Source organism: Rhinoraja longicauda, chromosome 13, assembly GCF_053455715.1.
Source record: "Rhinoraja longicauda isolate Sanriku21f chromosome 13, sRhiLon1.1, whole genome shotgun sequence".
NCBI lineage: Eukaryota > Metazoa > Chordata > Chondrichthyes > Rajiformes > Arhynchobatidae > Rhinoraja > Rhinoraja longicauda.
Genome location: NC_135965.1, coordinates 14,108,373 through 14,125,851, shown reverse-complemented (window position 1 = coordinate 14,125,851; position 17,479 = coordinate 14,108,373). Strand labels below are relative to the sequence as shown.

The 17,479-nt window shown below is 41.8% G+C and overlaps 1 protein-coding gene across 1 annotated transcript in view; it reads left to right on the top strand.

Moving 5' to 3' along the window:
* The first annotated feature begins 6,266 nt into the window (after positions 1-6,266).
* Positions 6,267-17,479, top strand: part of atr (ATR checkpoint kinase) — an 83,318-nt gene continuing 72,105 nt past the window's right edge. The window contains exons 1-4 of the mRNA XM_078410415.1: positions 6,267-6,544; positions 11,376-11,467; positions 13,327-13,494; positions 15,250-16,142. Of these exons, the coding sequence (XP_078266541.1) occupies positions 6,486-6,544; positions 11,376-11,467; positions 13,327-13,494; positions 15,250-16,142 (1,212 nt within the window). The 5' untranslated portion in view covers positions 6,267-6,485. The remainder of the gene's footprint in view (positions 6,545-11,375; positions 11,468-13,326; positions 13,495-15,249; positions 16,143-17,479) is intronic.

Genomic DNA, 17,479 nt, shown 5'->3' with positions numbered 1-17,479 from the left:
TTATTTTGTTTTCGACTCGAAACTATTATTTTCTTCCTTTGTGTTAATTCACGCAAATTTAATGCTGCAAATACCCCATGAATGGTTGTGCTACAATTCTGAAGGCAGTCCATTGGTCTGCAATATTTGCGATAGCTTGTGAAAGCACGTATGTAATATTAATGTACGTCATTTCAGATATTCAGCAATCGTGTTTTATATGTGTTAAATAATTATTATTTACTACATATACTGAATATTAAATACCAAAGAAAGTTGGGAATACGTATGAAGAATACAGAATAATGTTACATTGTGAATTTCAAGGGTTTCCAGTGATTTAGTGGAGATTCAATTTGTTATCACTGTCTGTGATTTCAATATTATGTACTTATTCTCTTTCTCTCACTATTAATCGACTTTTACCAACGTTTCTAGCAGATCTTGATTCACTTTCTTAGTACTTTAAAAAATGTTCCCCATGTTAGTTCCCCATAGTTTAAGAATAAGGGGTAGGCCATTTAGGAAAAGCTTTTTTACCCAGATTGTTGTGAATCTGTGGAATTCCCTGCCACAGAAGGCAGTGGAGGCCAATTCACTAGATGTTTTCAAGAGATAGTTAGATTTAACTTTAAGGGCTAGCGTAATTAAGGGATATGGGGAGAAGGCAGGAACGGGGTACTGATTTTAGATGATCAGCCATGGTCATATTGAATGGCGGTGTTGGCTCGAAGGGCCAAATGGCCTACTTCTGCACTTATTTTCTATGTTTCCATCTCCCCCTCCTAATCCCATTCTCCTGCCTTCTCCCCATAGCCCTTGACACCTGTACTAATCAAGAATCTATCTATCTCGGCCTTAAAAATATACATTGACAGCCTCCAGAGCCTTCTGTGGAAAAGAATTCCATAGATTCACCACCCTCTGACTAAAGACATTCCTCCTCATCTTTCCTAAAGGAACATCCTTTAATTCTGAGGCTGTCAATGTATATTTTTAAGGCCGAGATAAATAGATTCTTGACATCCTCTCCATATCCACTCTATTCATGCTTTTCACTATTCGGTAAGTTTAAATGAGGTCTAGCGAGTACAGGTCCAGTGCTGTCAAACACTTATCATATGTTAACCCACTCATTCCTGGGATCATTCTTGTAAACCTCCTCTGGACCCTCTCCAGAGCCAGTACATCCTTCCTCAGTCAGATATGGTGCGCAAAATTGCTCGCAATACTCCAAATGCAGCCTGACCAATGCCTTATAGAGCCTCAGCATTACATCCCTGTTTTTGTATTCTCGCCCTCTTGAAATAAATGCTAGCATTGAATTTGCCTTCCTTACTACCGATTCGACTTGCAGATTAACGTTCTTGGAATCCTGCACCCTCTTACACCCTCCTACACACTCTTGACATTCTTGACTCTCGTTGGTTGTCCATCAGCCCTCCGTTTGCTGACCCACGTTAGCATTGGATGATCTGACACTGAGTTTTGCATCTTCATATTTGTGCTTTCAACCATTTCTATTAATATTTCAATATTGATTGCTGCTTGTGATATACTTGTGTGTACACCTAAAATGTTGTCTGTCCAGTGGAGCTTAACTACTGCGGTTGGGGTGATCTTTCTTCGGGAATGGAAGCAAGGTTTAGTTCAGTTTAAAGATACAGCGCGGAAATAGGCCCTTCAGCCCACCGAATCTACGCCAACCAGCAATCCTTGTACACTAGCATTATCCTGCACTCTAGGGACAATTTACAATCTTTACCTAAGTCAATTAACCTACAAACCTGTACGTCTAAGGAGTGTGGGAGGAAACTGGAGCACCTGGGGAAAACCCACGCGGTCACAGGGAGAACATACAAACTTCGTACGGACAGCACCCATAGGCAGGATCGAATCCGGGTCACTGACGCTGTAATGAAAGGCTGACATTGATTCAATCCCCCAATTTAATTCAGACCTGAAACAATGACTATCCATTTTCCTCCACGGTGCTACCTGACTGCTGAGTTCCTCCAACACATTCTTTATGCTTCCAATTCCAGTATCTGCAGTCTTTTGAATCACAATTTCATTTTCTATCCTTTGTATGGGGGCAAAAAGACGCAAAGTATGGAGTAGCTCAGCAGATCAGATGGCATCACTGGAGAACATGGAAAAATGATGCTTTGGGATGGGCCCTTCTTCAGACTCCAAACTCTTCAGACTTTGTATGGGGGAGGTGGGTACCTGTGGAACTGGAACTTGACTGGAGGGCCATTTGTTGGAGGAAAGCAGGTCAGGGAGCAAGAAGCAGCAGACTGCTGTCTTTTATCTTTTAATAGCTACACAAAATGTTTAATTGCACCTTCCAATCAAAGATCAGTCAAACCAGGAATAGGTGAAAGATAAAGATGATTCACCCAAAAAACCTTCAGAAGTTAAATTTGAAACATTATTAGTAGCCAGTTTACACAACAGTGCTCTTAATTATAACACTGAGAGCTTCCTCTACAATTTAGAGCATTATTCTCGAAATGTTGTATTAAAGGAAACATATGCGATTACAATAAGCACTAGACCAAGTGGACCCGTTAGGCCCATTCCTCGTAGTATGTTGTAACATCTAGTGGCAGAAACAGGTATTACATATTTTAATATGCAGAAAATGCTGGAAACATTTAGAAGGCCAGGCAGCATCTGCAGAAAGAGAAACAGAGTTAATGTTTCAACTTGAGGATCTTTTGTAAAATAAAGTACGGCAAAGTTATATTGATATTACACAAGTAATATTTTAACGTGGAATTAGTAAAAATCCATCGAGACTCAAGAGCCAAAAAGGAAGATAATGTGTGCACATGGATTCTGCCATGAGCATGTTAAATTTGGATATTAGTCACACAGGCAATTCCCTTCTTTGAATGGAAGGATTAAAGACATTTGCCAGTGGCTTCTTAGAGATGTCATAATTTTCTAAGGTAGTGGTGGAAGGGTGTTATTCTATCTGGAGGTCTGTGACCAGTGGTGTTCTGTAGGGATCTGTTCTGGGACCTCTGGATGTGTATGGAACCGGGCGCGTGAGATGGATGTTGTGGACAGAGCATAGGTGGTCTGCAAAACAGTTGCCTCAACTTCATTTAGTCTTGCAGATGTGGAGAAGGTTACATCAAAAGCTCCGAATACAGCAGACAAGGTTGGAAGAGGTGCATGTGAATTTCTGCCTCACTTGGAAGGATTGTTTAGGCCCTTAGATGAAGGTGAGGGAGCTGATGTTCCCGATGTTGGGGGAGTCCAGAACCAGGGGCCACAGTTTAAGAATAAAGGGTAGGCCATTTAGAACGGAGATGAGGAAAAACTTTTTCACTCAGAGTTGTAAATCTGTGGAATTCTCTGCCTCAGAAGGCAGTGGAGGCCAATTCTCTGGATGCTTTCAAGAGAGTGAGATAGAGCTCTTAATGATAGCGGAGTCAGGGGGTATGGGGAGCGGGCAGGAACGGGGCACTGATCGTGGATGATCAGCCATGATCACATTGAAGGGGCGAATGGCCTACTCCTGCACCTATTGCCTATTGTCTATTGATGCAAGGACAAGTGTTGCATGTCCTTGGGTTGCTGGAGAAAATGCTAATGGGAAAATGCTAAGGAACAAGAAGAGTGGGTTGTAAGTGATGACTTGACCATGGAGACACATAGAGAGTGGTTCCTGCAGAAAGCAGAAACACGGGAGAGGGAAAGATATAACTGGTAATGGGGTCAAGGTGCAGCTTGGGGAATTGCCAAAGTATGATGTACAAGATGCGGTGGCTGGTGGGACGAAAGAGGATCACATAAAGGACATTGATGCTCTGCATACAAAACATGCTTGCACTACAAATGCCTAGAACTGAGAAAACTTTAATTTAGTTTAGTTTATTATTGTCATGTGTACGGAGGTACATTGAAAAGATTTTTTGTTGTGTAATATCCAATCAATGAAAAGACAATACATGATTACAATCAGGCTGTCCAGTGTACAGATATACAGGATAAAGGATATATAGTTTAGTACAAAGTCCGACTAAAAATAGTTCAAAGGTCTCCAATAAAGTAGATGGGAGGTCAGGACTGCACTCTAGCTGATGAGAGAACATTTCAGTTGCCTGATAACAGCTGGTTAACAGGAAGAAACTATCCCTGAATCTGGAGGTATGCATTTTCAAAGTTCTGTTCCTCTTGCCTGATGGCAGATAGGAGAAGAGGGAGTGACTGGCGTGGGACTAGTCCTTGATTATGCTGGTGGTCTTACTGAGGTAGTGTGAAGTGTAGATGGAATCCATGGAAGGAAGATTGGTTTATGTGATGGTCTGAGCTACATCCATAACTCTCTGCAATTTCTTGCGGTCTTTGATAGAGCTGTTCCCAAGCCTCTGAATGTATTAGGAAAAAATCTATCTGTCTTAATAGATTTTGTTGTACAGGGCATTGGTGAGACCACACCTGGAGTATTGCGTACAGTTTTGATCTCCTAATCTGAAGAAAGACATTCTTGCCATAGAGGGAGTACAGAGAAGGTTCACCAGATTGATTCCTGGGATGGCAGGACTTTCGTGTGAAGAAAGACTGGATAGACTTGGCATGTACTCGCTGGAATTTAGAAGATTGAGGGGGGATCTTATAGAAACTTACAAAATTCTTAAGGGGTTGGACAGGCTAAATGCAGGAAGATTGTTCCCGATGTTGGGGAAGTCCAGAACAAGGGGTCACAGTTTAAGGATAAGGGGGAAGTCTTTTAGGACCGAGATGAGAACTTTTTTTTCACACAGAGTGGTGAATCTGTGGAATTCTCTGCCACAGAAGGTAGTTGAGGCCAGTTCATTGGCTATATTTAAGAGGGAGTTAGACGTGGCCCTTGTGGCTAAAGGGATCAGGGGGTAAGGAGAGAAGGCAGGTACGGGATACTGAGTTGGATGATCAGCCATGATCATATTGAATGGCGGTGCAGGCTCGAAGGGCCGAATGGCCTACTCCTGCACCTATTTTCTATGTTTCTATCTATGTTAAGAAGGGTCTGGACCCAAAACATCACCCATTCCTTCTCTCCCGAGATGCTGCCTGACCCGCTGAGTTACTCCAGCATTTTGTGTCTACCTCTGTATGTATTATTGATTGAAAGTGGAGGAAGCTATTAATTTTTTTTGTAATTCTTGGATATATATTTTTATGAAAAGTTTATTTTAAAGTTTAAAAAAAATAAAACTGTGAGGTGAGTCTGGATCAGCCAAAAAGCCTAGAGGAGCTGAGAGACTTAATTTGTGTCCTTCAGTGGAAGGCAACTTTCTTGGCAGTAACAGCTCACTGGCTGAATTCCACTCAACGCTGTAGCAATGGATGGGACCAGACCGACTGGAAGAGTACCATGCTGTGCTTTTGGCTGGCAGCACCCAGGTGTCATTATAAGTTGAGGTTTTACCTGCCCCCAGTGTTGGAAAGGATGGGTAGGAAAGAAAACTGCAGATGCTGGTTTAAATCGAAGGTACACACTAAATGATGGAGTAACTCAGGGGGTCAGGCAACATCTCTTGGTCTATGTGATGGTCTGAGCTCCATCCATAATTTTCTGCAATTTCTTGCGGTCTTGGATAGAGCTGTTCCCAAGCCTCTGAATGTATTAGGAAAAAATCCATCAGACCCGAAGGGCTCGACCCGAAACGTCACCCATTCCTTCTCTCCAGAGATGCGGCCTGCCCGGCTGAGTTACTCCAGCATGTTGTGTCTACGTTGGAAAGGACGAGCCTGTTCTCGATGCTGCCCAATGTCCCACACATTTGAACATGTCGCACTTCCGGTCCTCTGTGGGCGAGTTCATGGCAAAACACTGCTATTATCCCTGAGATATCGTCGGCTGGGGTAACTTCAAGTAACATGGTAGAACTTTTCAGAGCCATTGCTCCTCTGCGGCACTCGTGATCGATGCAACCTCTGCCTCGGGCATCTTTGGTCTCGGGGTTTTTCGGGGCAGGGGGCGGGACCTGGTTGATTGTTCTGGGCGTGGCGTTTGGAGGCAGTGGGCGTGGTCTGTAGGGGCGCGCGAGGCAATGGGCGTGGTCTGCCGGGGACGTGGGCGTGGTCTGGCGGGTAATGGGCGTGGTCTGCCGGGCAGTGGGCGTGGTCTGTCGGGGCAGTAGGCGTGGTCTGCCGGGGCAGTGGGCGTGATCTGCCAGGTAGTGGGCGTGGTCTGGCCCTGGTTCGCGCGGGACCGTGGGCGGAGCTGGACGGTAGTGGGCGTGGCCAGGCTGCAGCGCGTGTCGGCGGTTGAGCTGCGGACGGGTTTTGCGCCTGTGGACGTGGTCGGACGTTAACAGGTCGGCCCCCGAGGACGCGGCTCGCAGAAGCGGAGGCCGTGCATTGACTGGCCCGCCCGGCGCCCAGGCTCTGGGCGGGGATGGCAGGAGCCTGAGTCGCTCAGTTGATTTGCGCTGCTCCCGCGACGGGAGATGGCGACCGGTTGAGTGCGATTTATGTCAAGCTCCTCCTCAATCTGAGGCAAGATGTGTGAGCAGGGGCTGGAGATGGCCTCTATCCTACCCGCCCTGCGTGAGCTGGAGAGGTGAGCACTACATTCATGCCGCCCTGCCCAGAGGCCACCTGACTGGTTTAACTTTCACTGACAGAAAGTAGGTGCAGGAGTAGGCCATTCGGCCCTTCAAGCCAGCCATGTGATCATGGCTGATCATCTAAAATCAGTACCCCGTTGCTGCTTTTCCCCCAAATCCCTTGATTCCTTTACCCCTATGAGCTAAATCTAACTCTCTTGAAAACATACAGCGAATAGAGCTCTTGCACGCCGGTGAGGTCACGACCCTGACCCGTAATGTTGCCACGCTTTCTGGAGGACAAGCGGTGTACTGTAGGCAAGCACTTACTATAGTACAGCGGGACCCGTCTTTGGTCCCAGCAGCCATTGAGTTGTCACAGTTTTTTGCCAGAATTTTGTCGGAATTCTGCCAGAGACTCTGAAGCCAAAATCAGCACCAACCTTCAACACTTCAGGCCCAACCAAAAATCTTTATGAATAGCACCACATAATTGTAGTCTGAAGAAGGGACTCGACCCGAAACGCCACCCATTCCTTCTCTCCTGTGATGCTGTGTGACCCGCTGAGTTACTCCAGCATTTTGTGATACCTTCTAATTGTAGTGCTTAATCACAACAGGCTGCTTAACTTAATCCCTATAAACTTAGTACAGCTGCAAACCTCGCACTACATACCAAAATATACATACACTGCTTTTTGAACCATGTCAATCTCACCGCCCCAGTAAAATCCACAACACTTCCTCATTCTTGTTGAAGACAAGTTTCTACAATTAGAGGTAGCAAGAACTAACGAAAATGGGAGACTTTCCTGCAGGGCCTGACCCACATGGAGGATACAATATTGGTCATTGTCAGGGAGACATTAGACAGGGCTGGATGAACATTTGAATTGCCAAGGCATAAAAGGCAATAAATGAAGTACAAGAAAATAACTGCAGATGCTGGTACAAATCGAAGGTATTTATTCACAAAATGCTGGAGTAACTCAGCAGGTGAGGCAGCATCTCAGGAGAGAAGGAATGGGTGATGTTTCGGGTCGAGACCCTTCTTCAGAATGAAGTACTGTAGATGAGATTAATATAGCTAGGTTGTTGATGATCAGCAAGACATGATGGGTTTATATTTTGTCCTATATTCCTCTATGATTCTCTGAAATACTACTTGACTGCTGAGTGTTCTCACTGTTCTTTATTTTTTGTTTCAAATTCTGTTTTTCTTTTTCCTTTTGGAAATAAAGGCCAAAACACCGTTTGACATACAGCATTTTAATTTTGTATGTTTTATGCATCAGCACTCTTGTAACTCTTTACAGTGTTATTTAGCAGAATGTTAACATTTTTCTAAATAAATCTGTTTTTGTTTTAATTCTTCGTATCAAAGTAAATAATTCATCTTATAGCTGAAAATAGACAGATATTCCTCAATATTTCTCTCCTCGTGAAGCAGACCTTATTCCATTTTTCTATTTTGTTTCCACCTTTCTGGAAATGACTTATGGAATATGATTCTCTCTGCTCTGGTTCTGAACTCTGGTATTTTCTCCATAACCCCCAGCAAGTTCTTTCCTACATTCTCCCTACCCTTGTTAAAGTTTGTTTCTTAAAACAGACAACACAAACAGTTAAAGGTAAACCAAGAAAAGCTTTAATTATCGTCAGACGGGAGTGGGGGGACTAATGCAAAGGGTGTATAACCATACTCAGCACTCCCTGTGCATCCGCTCAAAGATACAGCATTTTTGCAGCATTTTTATACAGAATTTGCTGCAAGAATGTTTTACACAACATTTCCTTCAAATCAATCACAAATTGTATCGAACACAATATACTTGTCACTCTACAGTCATAAAATATTCCACACAATATGTCATTAGTCGAAGGTAAGGATCCTGATCATGCCACAGAAGGTCTTGTTTACACATTCCCACAAGTAATCAACAGTTAACCACATCCTAATCTTAGCGAGAGCATTGTCCATTGTCTTTCCCAGATATTCTTCCCAGGCATAACAGGATATACTATCAAAGCCTGGCATACATGCTTTTGGAATCACATAGTTGCATCCTGCCTGGTGAAATATTGCAAATATCAGCTATTCAGAGTTCAGGCTTTTTATTCATTCTACCATTTTATTATGGTCAAGCATCCCATCATGCAAAGTTAATAGCCATTAGCTCTTTCACCCTTACTCATTGACTGGGTGGACTAATTTGTCGTGTTTTTTGTGCCATTTGTCGTAGCGTTCTTTGGGACCTCTTTCTATGGTGAAGATGATATTTAATTTCAAGATGCTCTTTTGATGACAGATGATAAGCCAGATACCAGCTACAGAACTTACAAATCACTGTTCCTTGGGGCTTGTAATAACAAGGAACTGCAGATGCTGGTTTATACCAGAGAAAGACATGTATGCCAGAATAATTCAGCAGGTCAGGTAGCATCCCTGAAGAACATGGATAGGCGATGTTTTGGGATCTCGTCGGAGAGAGGAGGAGAACGTCTTGCTGAACTCTCGTCGGAGAGAGGAGGAGAACGTCTTCAAAATAACCCTTCTTCAGACTGATCTGAAGAAGGATCTCGGCTCAAAACATCATCTGCCCATGTTCTCCCGGGATGCTGCCTGACCTGTTGAGTTACTCCAGCACTTTGTGTCCTTCCTTAGGGCTTAATGAAAAAGAGCTTATATTTCACAGTTCCTTTTTCTTGCTTTGGTACACAGGAGACCAATTGCAGTGGCCCTGGTTAGATTTCAAAAGATATTCCTGCAAAGCCTTTAAGGTTATGGATACCAGTGGTGGAGGGATTTAAATCAGCTTACTTAAATGCTGGAATTGGAAGACAATGGAGACAGAGTGTGTAGCCAGGCTGGATGAAGTTAAGGAGAAAAGGATGGCCAAGGGTTTGGCCTGATAAAATAATATAGCAGAATCACAGCGAGGGAGCAGGAAGAGAGGATGTTGCTGAACTCTCGTCGGAGAGAGGAGGAGAACGTCTTCAAAATAACCATACTGTGAGGAGATTTTGCAGTGGAACAGACAAAATGTGTAGGAAAGAAGTGCAGATGCTGGTTTAAATCGAAGGTAGACAAAATGCTGGAGTAACTCAGTGGAACAGGCAGCACAAAAACGTACCACTTTGATGGTATTTTCCAGGTAAGAGTGTTGCGTGTGTGACGAGTGTATGCCAGAGGCTTGCTTGCCCTCCAGAATGCTTTAGCAACTCCTTGCGTCACACCCTTTGACCTTTTGACCTACCGTGCAAGGGCCCTATTGGCCTCCATTGCCTTCTGTGGCAGAGAATTCCAGAGATTCACAACTCCATAGGTGAAAACGTTTTTCCTCATCTCAGTCCTAAATGGCCTACCCCTTATTCTTAAACTGTGACCCCCTGGTTCTGGACTCCCAACATCAGGAACATTTTTCCTGCATCTAGCCTGTCCAATCCTCTAAGAATTTTATATGTTTCCATAAGATCCCCTCTCATCCTAAAATCCAGTGAATACATGCCCAGTCGACCCATTCTTTCGTCATATGTCAGTCCCGCCATCCCTGGAATTAACCTGATGAACCTACGTTGCACTCCCTCAATAGCAATAATGTCCTTCCTCAAATTAGGAGACCAGAATTGCACACAATAGTCCAGGTGTGGTCTCACCAGGGCCCTGTATAACTGCAGTCGGACCTCCTTGCTCCTAAACACAAATCCTCTCGCAAAGAAAGCCAACATGCCATTGGCTTTCTTCACTGTCTGTTGTACCTGCATGCTTACTTTCAGTGACTGCTGTACAAGCACACCCAGGTCTCATTGCACCTCCCCTTCTCCTCATCTGACACCATTCAGATAATAATCTGCCTTCCTGTTCTTGCCACCAAAGTGGATAACCTCACATTTATCCACATTATACTGCATCTGCCATGCTACTGCCCACTCGCCCAACCTATTCAAGTCACCATGCAGCCTCATAGCATCCTCCTCGCAGCTCACACTGCCACCCAGGTTTGTGTCATCCGCAAACTTAGAGATGTTACATTTAATTCCCTCGTCTAAATCGTGAATACATAATCGTTAATACATAATTGTAAACAACTGGGGTCCCAGCACCGAGCCTTGCAGCACCCCACTAGTCACTGCCTGTCATTCTGAAAAGGACCCGTTAATTCCTACTCTTTCCTTCCTGTCTGCCTTACTGGTTTACCTTTCAATGACAGATTTGCGCGTTATCTTTCACTGCTTGACCAGCTGCTGGTCCAGCTCTTGGTGTACTGTTTACTGACCAGTTTTGTACAAATTAACTTGTTAACTTTACATTGGTTGTGTTGATTTATTATTCTCAAGTGTTCCGAGCTACGATAAACTTTGTTCAGCATGTTATCCAGGCAGATCATACCATACATGAATACAGCAGGTGGTGCAAAAGAGAAATTAAAAAGTGCAGAATTAGGAGTTACAGCTGGAGAGAAAGTGCAGGAACCCAACGAGGTAAATTAGAAGATCGGGAATATATCCTGATAATATGAAAGATCAGTTCAAGAATCTGATATTAACGCAGAAGAAGTTGGTTGATTGTGCTTTCAGCTTTTGTATCTTCATCCCGACTTGAGAGGGAAAAAGAGAGAAAGATTGGTGTATTAGTTATCCCTGATAATGTTGGCTGCTTTCCTGAGGCAGTGCAAAGTGGAGTCAATCGGTAGAGGGAGGGGGGAAAATGAGGGAAAGTTGGTTTATATGGTAGACTGGGTTTGTCCACAATTCTTAGGATTTTCTTGTGATCTTGGGCAGAGCAGTTGCTATACTGAGATATGGCATATCCTGAAAAATTGTTTGTTCTTTTATTATAAACAGTGCCAGTCCAGAAGATTATAACATAGTTGTGCAGAAGCCAAGGCAGATTCTTTGTCAGTTTGTTGACAAGATGCTGACAGATGTTGATGTTGGTAAGTACCTCCACCATTACCTGCACAAAACATCCTCTGCCCACCCACGGGTAATGTCCCAAATCAATATCACACTTGTATTAATTATTGATAACTAGGTTGCTAGAAAATATATTTATCTGTATATCCCATGCATGGATGATCTATTTTTGAAAGCTGTTACTGTATCTTGTTTAACTCAGTTTTTGGCTGTGAATAATTATTTGAGCAGGGCCATGTTCTACATTTGGTTCAAAATGTATTGGAGAACATCTTCATACACTCTTGTGTGAGGAATACAGTATATATCATTTTATCCTTCTTCCACTCAATATTAATTGAAAATAAAAATTTGATGTTCTTCCTTCGTAGAGTCATACAGCAGTGGCATATCAACCCAACTCGCATATACTGACCAAGGTTTCATTCTGAGCTAGTGCCATTTGCCTGTGTTTGGCCCACATCCCTCTCAATCTTTTTCTGTGTATCTGGCTACCTGTCGTTTAAATGTTGTAATTGTACCTACCTCTACAGCTTTACCTGTGTGAAAAGTCGCCTCTTAGGTAACTTTAAAATCTTTCACATCTTATATTTAGTGTCTCCTGTCTTAGACTCCCCTTCCCTGGGGAAAAAAGACTGACCATCCATCTAATCTCTGCTCTTCAAAATTTTATGTACCATCCTACACTCCTGTGAAAACAGCCCCAGCCTGTCCCTCCTCGCTTCATAACTGAACACCTGCAGTCCCGAGAACATACTTGTGAATGTTTGCAGCATCCTTTCCAGATTAATAATATCCTTCCGATAGCTGGGCAATGAGAACTGGCCACAGTAGTCCAAGTGTGGTCTCTTCACCAACTTGTACAGTTGCAACATGATGTCTCAACTCCCATATGCAACGCCCTGATCAATGAAGGCAAGCATGTCAAACATTGCCTTCATCGTCCTGTCTACTGCCTGCGTTGTTACTTTCAGGAAACTGTTACCTGTACCCCTAGGTGTCTCTGTTCTACACACTCTCCAAGTCTCAACCATTTATTGTGTGAGCCTTGCCTCGTTTAACTTCTGAAAAAAATAACACTGCACTTGTTAGAGTTAAATTGCATCTGCCCTTTCCCTGTCTTCGTATGGAAAAATTGCAAATTCTGGAGCAATTGTTAAAGGAAATATTTAGTCCAATTTGCAGTTGATGTGTGTAAGAAGGAACTGCAGATGCTGGTTTAAACCGAAGATAGACACAAAAAGCGGAGACTAGCAGCATCTCTGGAGAGAAGGAATGGGTAACGTTTTGGGTGGAGACGTCTGAAGAAGGGTCTCGACCCGCAACATCACCCATTCTTTCTCTCCATAGATGCTGCCTGTTGCACAGAGTTGCTCCAGCGTTTTGTGTCTATTTGCAGTTGATGTGGTTTGAATTTGTTGTTGAAAACTATTTTTTTTCTGAAAACTATGATTTTTATGAATTTGTATAAGTGAGAATTTGGTAAATTATGTTTAGGCTTCCAAAAGCATTTAAAAGTAGGTATAAATTGTAGGTTTCAGTTGTGTTCCTTGTAAATGACCTGTTTCATTGCAACATTGTGCTAAAAAATAACTTATCTCAATTCCGCGTGTTCCTCAAGCATCAATGAATTTTGTTGCAGAAAATAAATTGACATTTCATAGCATTCAAAAATCAGATGATGATATGACACTTTTGAAGCAAATAAGTTAGTTGCAGATAGCAAAAATCTCATTCTTTGCATCAAACAACCAGCTGACAGCATCCAGCAACAGTTGTAAACAATTTTGGTCCCAAAACTTTACTCATATCTGAAATAGTAACAATGTAGATCTAATTTTATATCTTTTAATAAATGTTATCCTTTTTACAATTTCAGTTGCTTTGGAGCTTTTGAAGAAGACAGACTCTAGGCCAACATGTGTGATGTTGCTAGATTTTATTCAACATATTATGAAATCCTTCCCTCTTATGTTTGTAAACGCTCCGCAAAAGCCAACCAAGGAAATTCAGCGGCTCAGTGGTGATGATGAATGCAGTTGTATTGGTGAGTGTACATAGAAGACACAGAAAAATTGTGTGCTTATTGATGTCCTGGCATTCAAATATTGCATGGTAATGTGAGGACAATGACGTGGCTGTCAGCACATCAGTGGAGAGAATCTTACAGTAACGTGTGAATTACACAGTTAATTGCTCAGGCATACGTTCTTGTCCTGCTACCTTTGAAGGAGGCAGTTTCAAGGAATGATTTGTTGTCACGCACAAGGCCTAGAATTGAACTATGGATCAGAAATGGGAACAAAGCAAAATGAATCTGTTTTCTCTCAAAAGTTCAATAAAATGAAGTATAAACTTTAATGCATTCCTATGTTGTCGAAGATATCACCAAATGCTGGAGTAACTCAGCAGGTCAGGCAGTATCTAGGAGAGAGGGAATGGGTGACGTTTCGGGTCGAGACCCTTCTTCATACTGATGTCAGGGGGGCGGGACAAAGAAAGGATATAGGTGGAGACAGGAAGACAGTGGGAGAACTGGGAAGGGGAGGGGAAGAGAGGGACAGAGGAATTATCTAAAGTTGGGGAAGTCAGTGTTCATACCGCTGGGCTTTAAGCTGCCCAAGCGAAATATGAGGTGCTGTTCCTCCAATTTCCGGTAGGCCTCACTATGGTACTGGATGAGGCCCATGACAGAAAGGTCAGACTGGGAGTGGGAGGGGGAGTTGAAGAGCTCAGCCACCGGGAGATTAGGTTGGTTAAGGGCTATGTTGTCGAGTTCTCTTTCAGCAAAGAGTGGTGATTTTCAACAGTTGTAACCATTGCAATATGGTAAGGATTAAGGAAACATATCACTGTTTCCTTATGTAAATATTATATCATTGTAAATTTTAAAATTTTAACCCTGTTGGTTATTAATGACAAATTTGACGATTAAGACAATTTGTAAAATTTGTAGTTTACTATTGCTCCCATGATTGACCCAGTTTACACCTGAGGGTACTGATTTATCTGTTTTCAATTGGGCACACTGTATAATAATTACAAACTAGACCCGTTGGGCCCAAATCTCTCCTGCATTGGTGCAGCACCCTCTCCTCCCCCCACTCCACTCCCTCCCTCCCTCCCTAGGAGATAGATTTAAACTTTAAAATGTGAATAACTTTAAATATATAACATCTTCCTTTAGCACCAAAGGAACAACGGTGAGTAAGGTGGGGCTAAAATTGTCACGCTATCGTGTACAGTTTTGGATGTAGTTCAGGAATAAACAAATGAGAGTTTTAGTATAAAGAATTATGAATATCCTTTGGCAACTCGCTGCTTCTTGGTAGTTTACCAGAATACTAAGCGGAACACCATTGTGCTGAACCAACCTAAAGGAAATACATGGGGCAATGGGGTGAATGGGATTTCTCTGAGAGTCAGAGTGGACTTTGTGACTAAATGGCCTCCTATGTCATAAAGATTATAAATATGAATGTTTTGAATTACAATAAAATAACATAAATCATAATGTTCACACGTTACTCTTCTTTCCAATTGCACTCTTAACCCTAGTCAATATATCTCCAATAGTTATTGAATTACTTATAATTCAGCTCAACAATTCCATGCTGGCTAATATATTCATATTGAGCATCTTCCCATTGCTATCATTTAATTGTAAGCATGATATTCATGCTGTGGTGATTTCAATGTGCAGCCTGAATGTAGACTAAATTTAAAGCTGCTTAATAAGACAAAGTTTATGTTTGTTTTGTTTCTGTGATTTTGATCTGATTATACCTATTTGTTCTTAAAGATTTCAGTAACTGGATCATTACCAGGCTTCTTCGAATTGCTGCAGCCCCAAACTGCCAGACACTTCATGACCGCATTGCAAAAATAATAATTTCTTTGCTGTGGCTGTTTAAGAACAAGAATCCCTTCATATTTGGAGTACAATCCAAGGAAATACTTGGCCTATTCCAAGATCTAACCTGTCTGACGGAGAAGAGTGTAATGATGCAGGAATCATCTTTGTGGCCATTTACAATTGATCGTTTTATTGTAGCTGTCAGAGAACATCCAGGATATTTAACCCCTGCACCACTTCAGCTGAACTCTCTGTTACAAGTAGAATTACTGGAGATCATATTACTGAGAATTCTATCTTCGATCCTTTCAAATGTGTTTTGCAGAAGGCAACGACTTATCTTATGGGAAATAAGCTGCTCGCTTTTAGAACATGGCAGTCCCAAGATTAAGAGTATTGTGATAGCACTTTTATCAAAATTAATAAAACTTGGAGGACCGCCACCAGAAGAATTGTCAAATATGTTTTTTACAAGTTTTGTTGATCTTTTGCTGTTGTTTAAGGGAGCTGACAGAGCTGAATTAGAACTATACGAGGAGCCATTTTCAGAATTGGTCAAAGCACTCTTTCCAGTCAATATGGAGCATCTTACAAACTTGCGTGTGATAGAACCATTTTACCTTAATATGTTAATGGATAAATTAAGTATTTTTATAGGTGATGGACTATTAAAACACATTGATTCTGATAAATTAAGATCAGCTTTATGCCATATATTCCAGCACTTTCTGATGTTTACGCCTTCAGGAGTTGTGTGTGCAACACCAATACAGAAACACCGTATACATTTAATTTGCGGAGCTGTAACTGAAATGATAGGAACCCAAACGAAACAGGAGGTAATTTTTTAAACATTGAATTCTTGCACTTTCTCAATTATGTATCTTAATTGGCAGGAAGTGCACTAATGAATTACTTGTAATGGTTTGTCAAAAACTTCTTGTAATCTGTAATTTGAAGCCACAGACATGAAAGATTTGTCTTATTTCCTTGACAGATATCGTGACTGCTAATGTATTACTTGTTCTCAGACTGGATATACAGAGTAGCACAGGCAGAAGTTCTGCTATTCAGATGAGGTGTTTACATTGATCCAGTCACCACCTATTAATTCTGGTGTAACTAAAAGATCATGTGACATCAGGATAAGAATGAACAGAATAATCCATTATATGTTATACTTTTCTGAGGAGAAAAGACAAGTAGCTGTATAAATGCAAGTCTGCCTTTATCATAAAATAGTACACTGAAAAGCTATTCCATTTAATCATTGCAGTCAACATCTTTGGAGTTTCTGTTGAAGCATGTCATCTCTCCAGTCGTCTAATTTAAGAACCATATGCAAATTCCAGCAAATAAAAGGGGAATCATGACAGTCTTGCACAAGTACAAGAATTGGACAATATATGTTCAATGAAACATCTAAATTATAATTTTTTTATGTTGACTCATCTTGCATTCCCTGTCAATTTTATGATATTTGTCAAATGCTTCAAAGTAGTTTACATATGATGAATTATTCACCCTGATCTTGTGATGAGAATGACAGGTGAGATTTATAGTGCTCTGAGTAAATCAAAACAACTTCTGGGGTCTTCCGATTGCTCATTAAACCTGGAAATCTAGAAGTCACTGTTCAAATTTTCTCCTTTGCAGCCTATTTTATATTGATACCTTTCCAACATACCCAGTATTGAAAGCCTTGTAAGGAGATGATGTTGCTATCTTAGGTATATGTTAACCAATAAACACAGCAGAAGAAATTGACGTTACTACTTCCAGGTTTAGGTTTGTTGTCAAATAATGTTTCCGACATTTGATTTTATCTGTATAAAGTTTCATTCCTTCAGAATTTAATTAGAAAAGGAAAATATTTATTTGTCCATGACAATGAGTTGTGGTTCATAAATCCATTGTTTAAGAAGGCTGTATGATGTTGTCAATGTCAGGAACGTGTAAGTGTTTTTGTTGCTGCCTGCAAAATCGGAGCAGTCATTACAGGCAGTGCCTGGTTTGCATAAAGGTTCCTTTCTTGAGAACTGCGTCAGCCAATTCTCTAAGTTAGAAAAGTCAGTTTTCTGCAATTGCGCATATTGCCTCGCTTAACGTGCACTTGACATAATTCTTTCACTACTTAATTGAAAAACTACCCCAATGGTACCCATAATTAGATCCA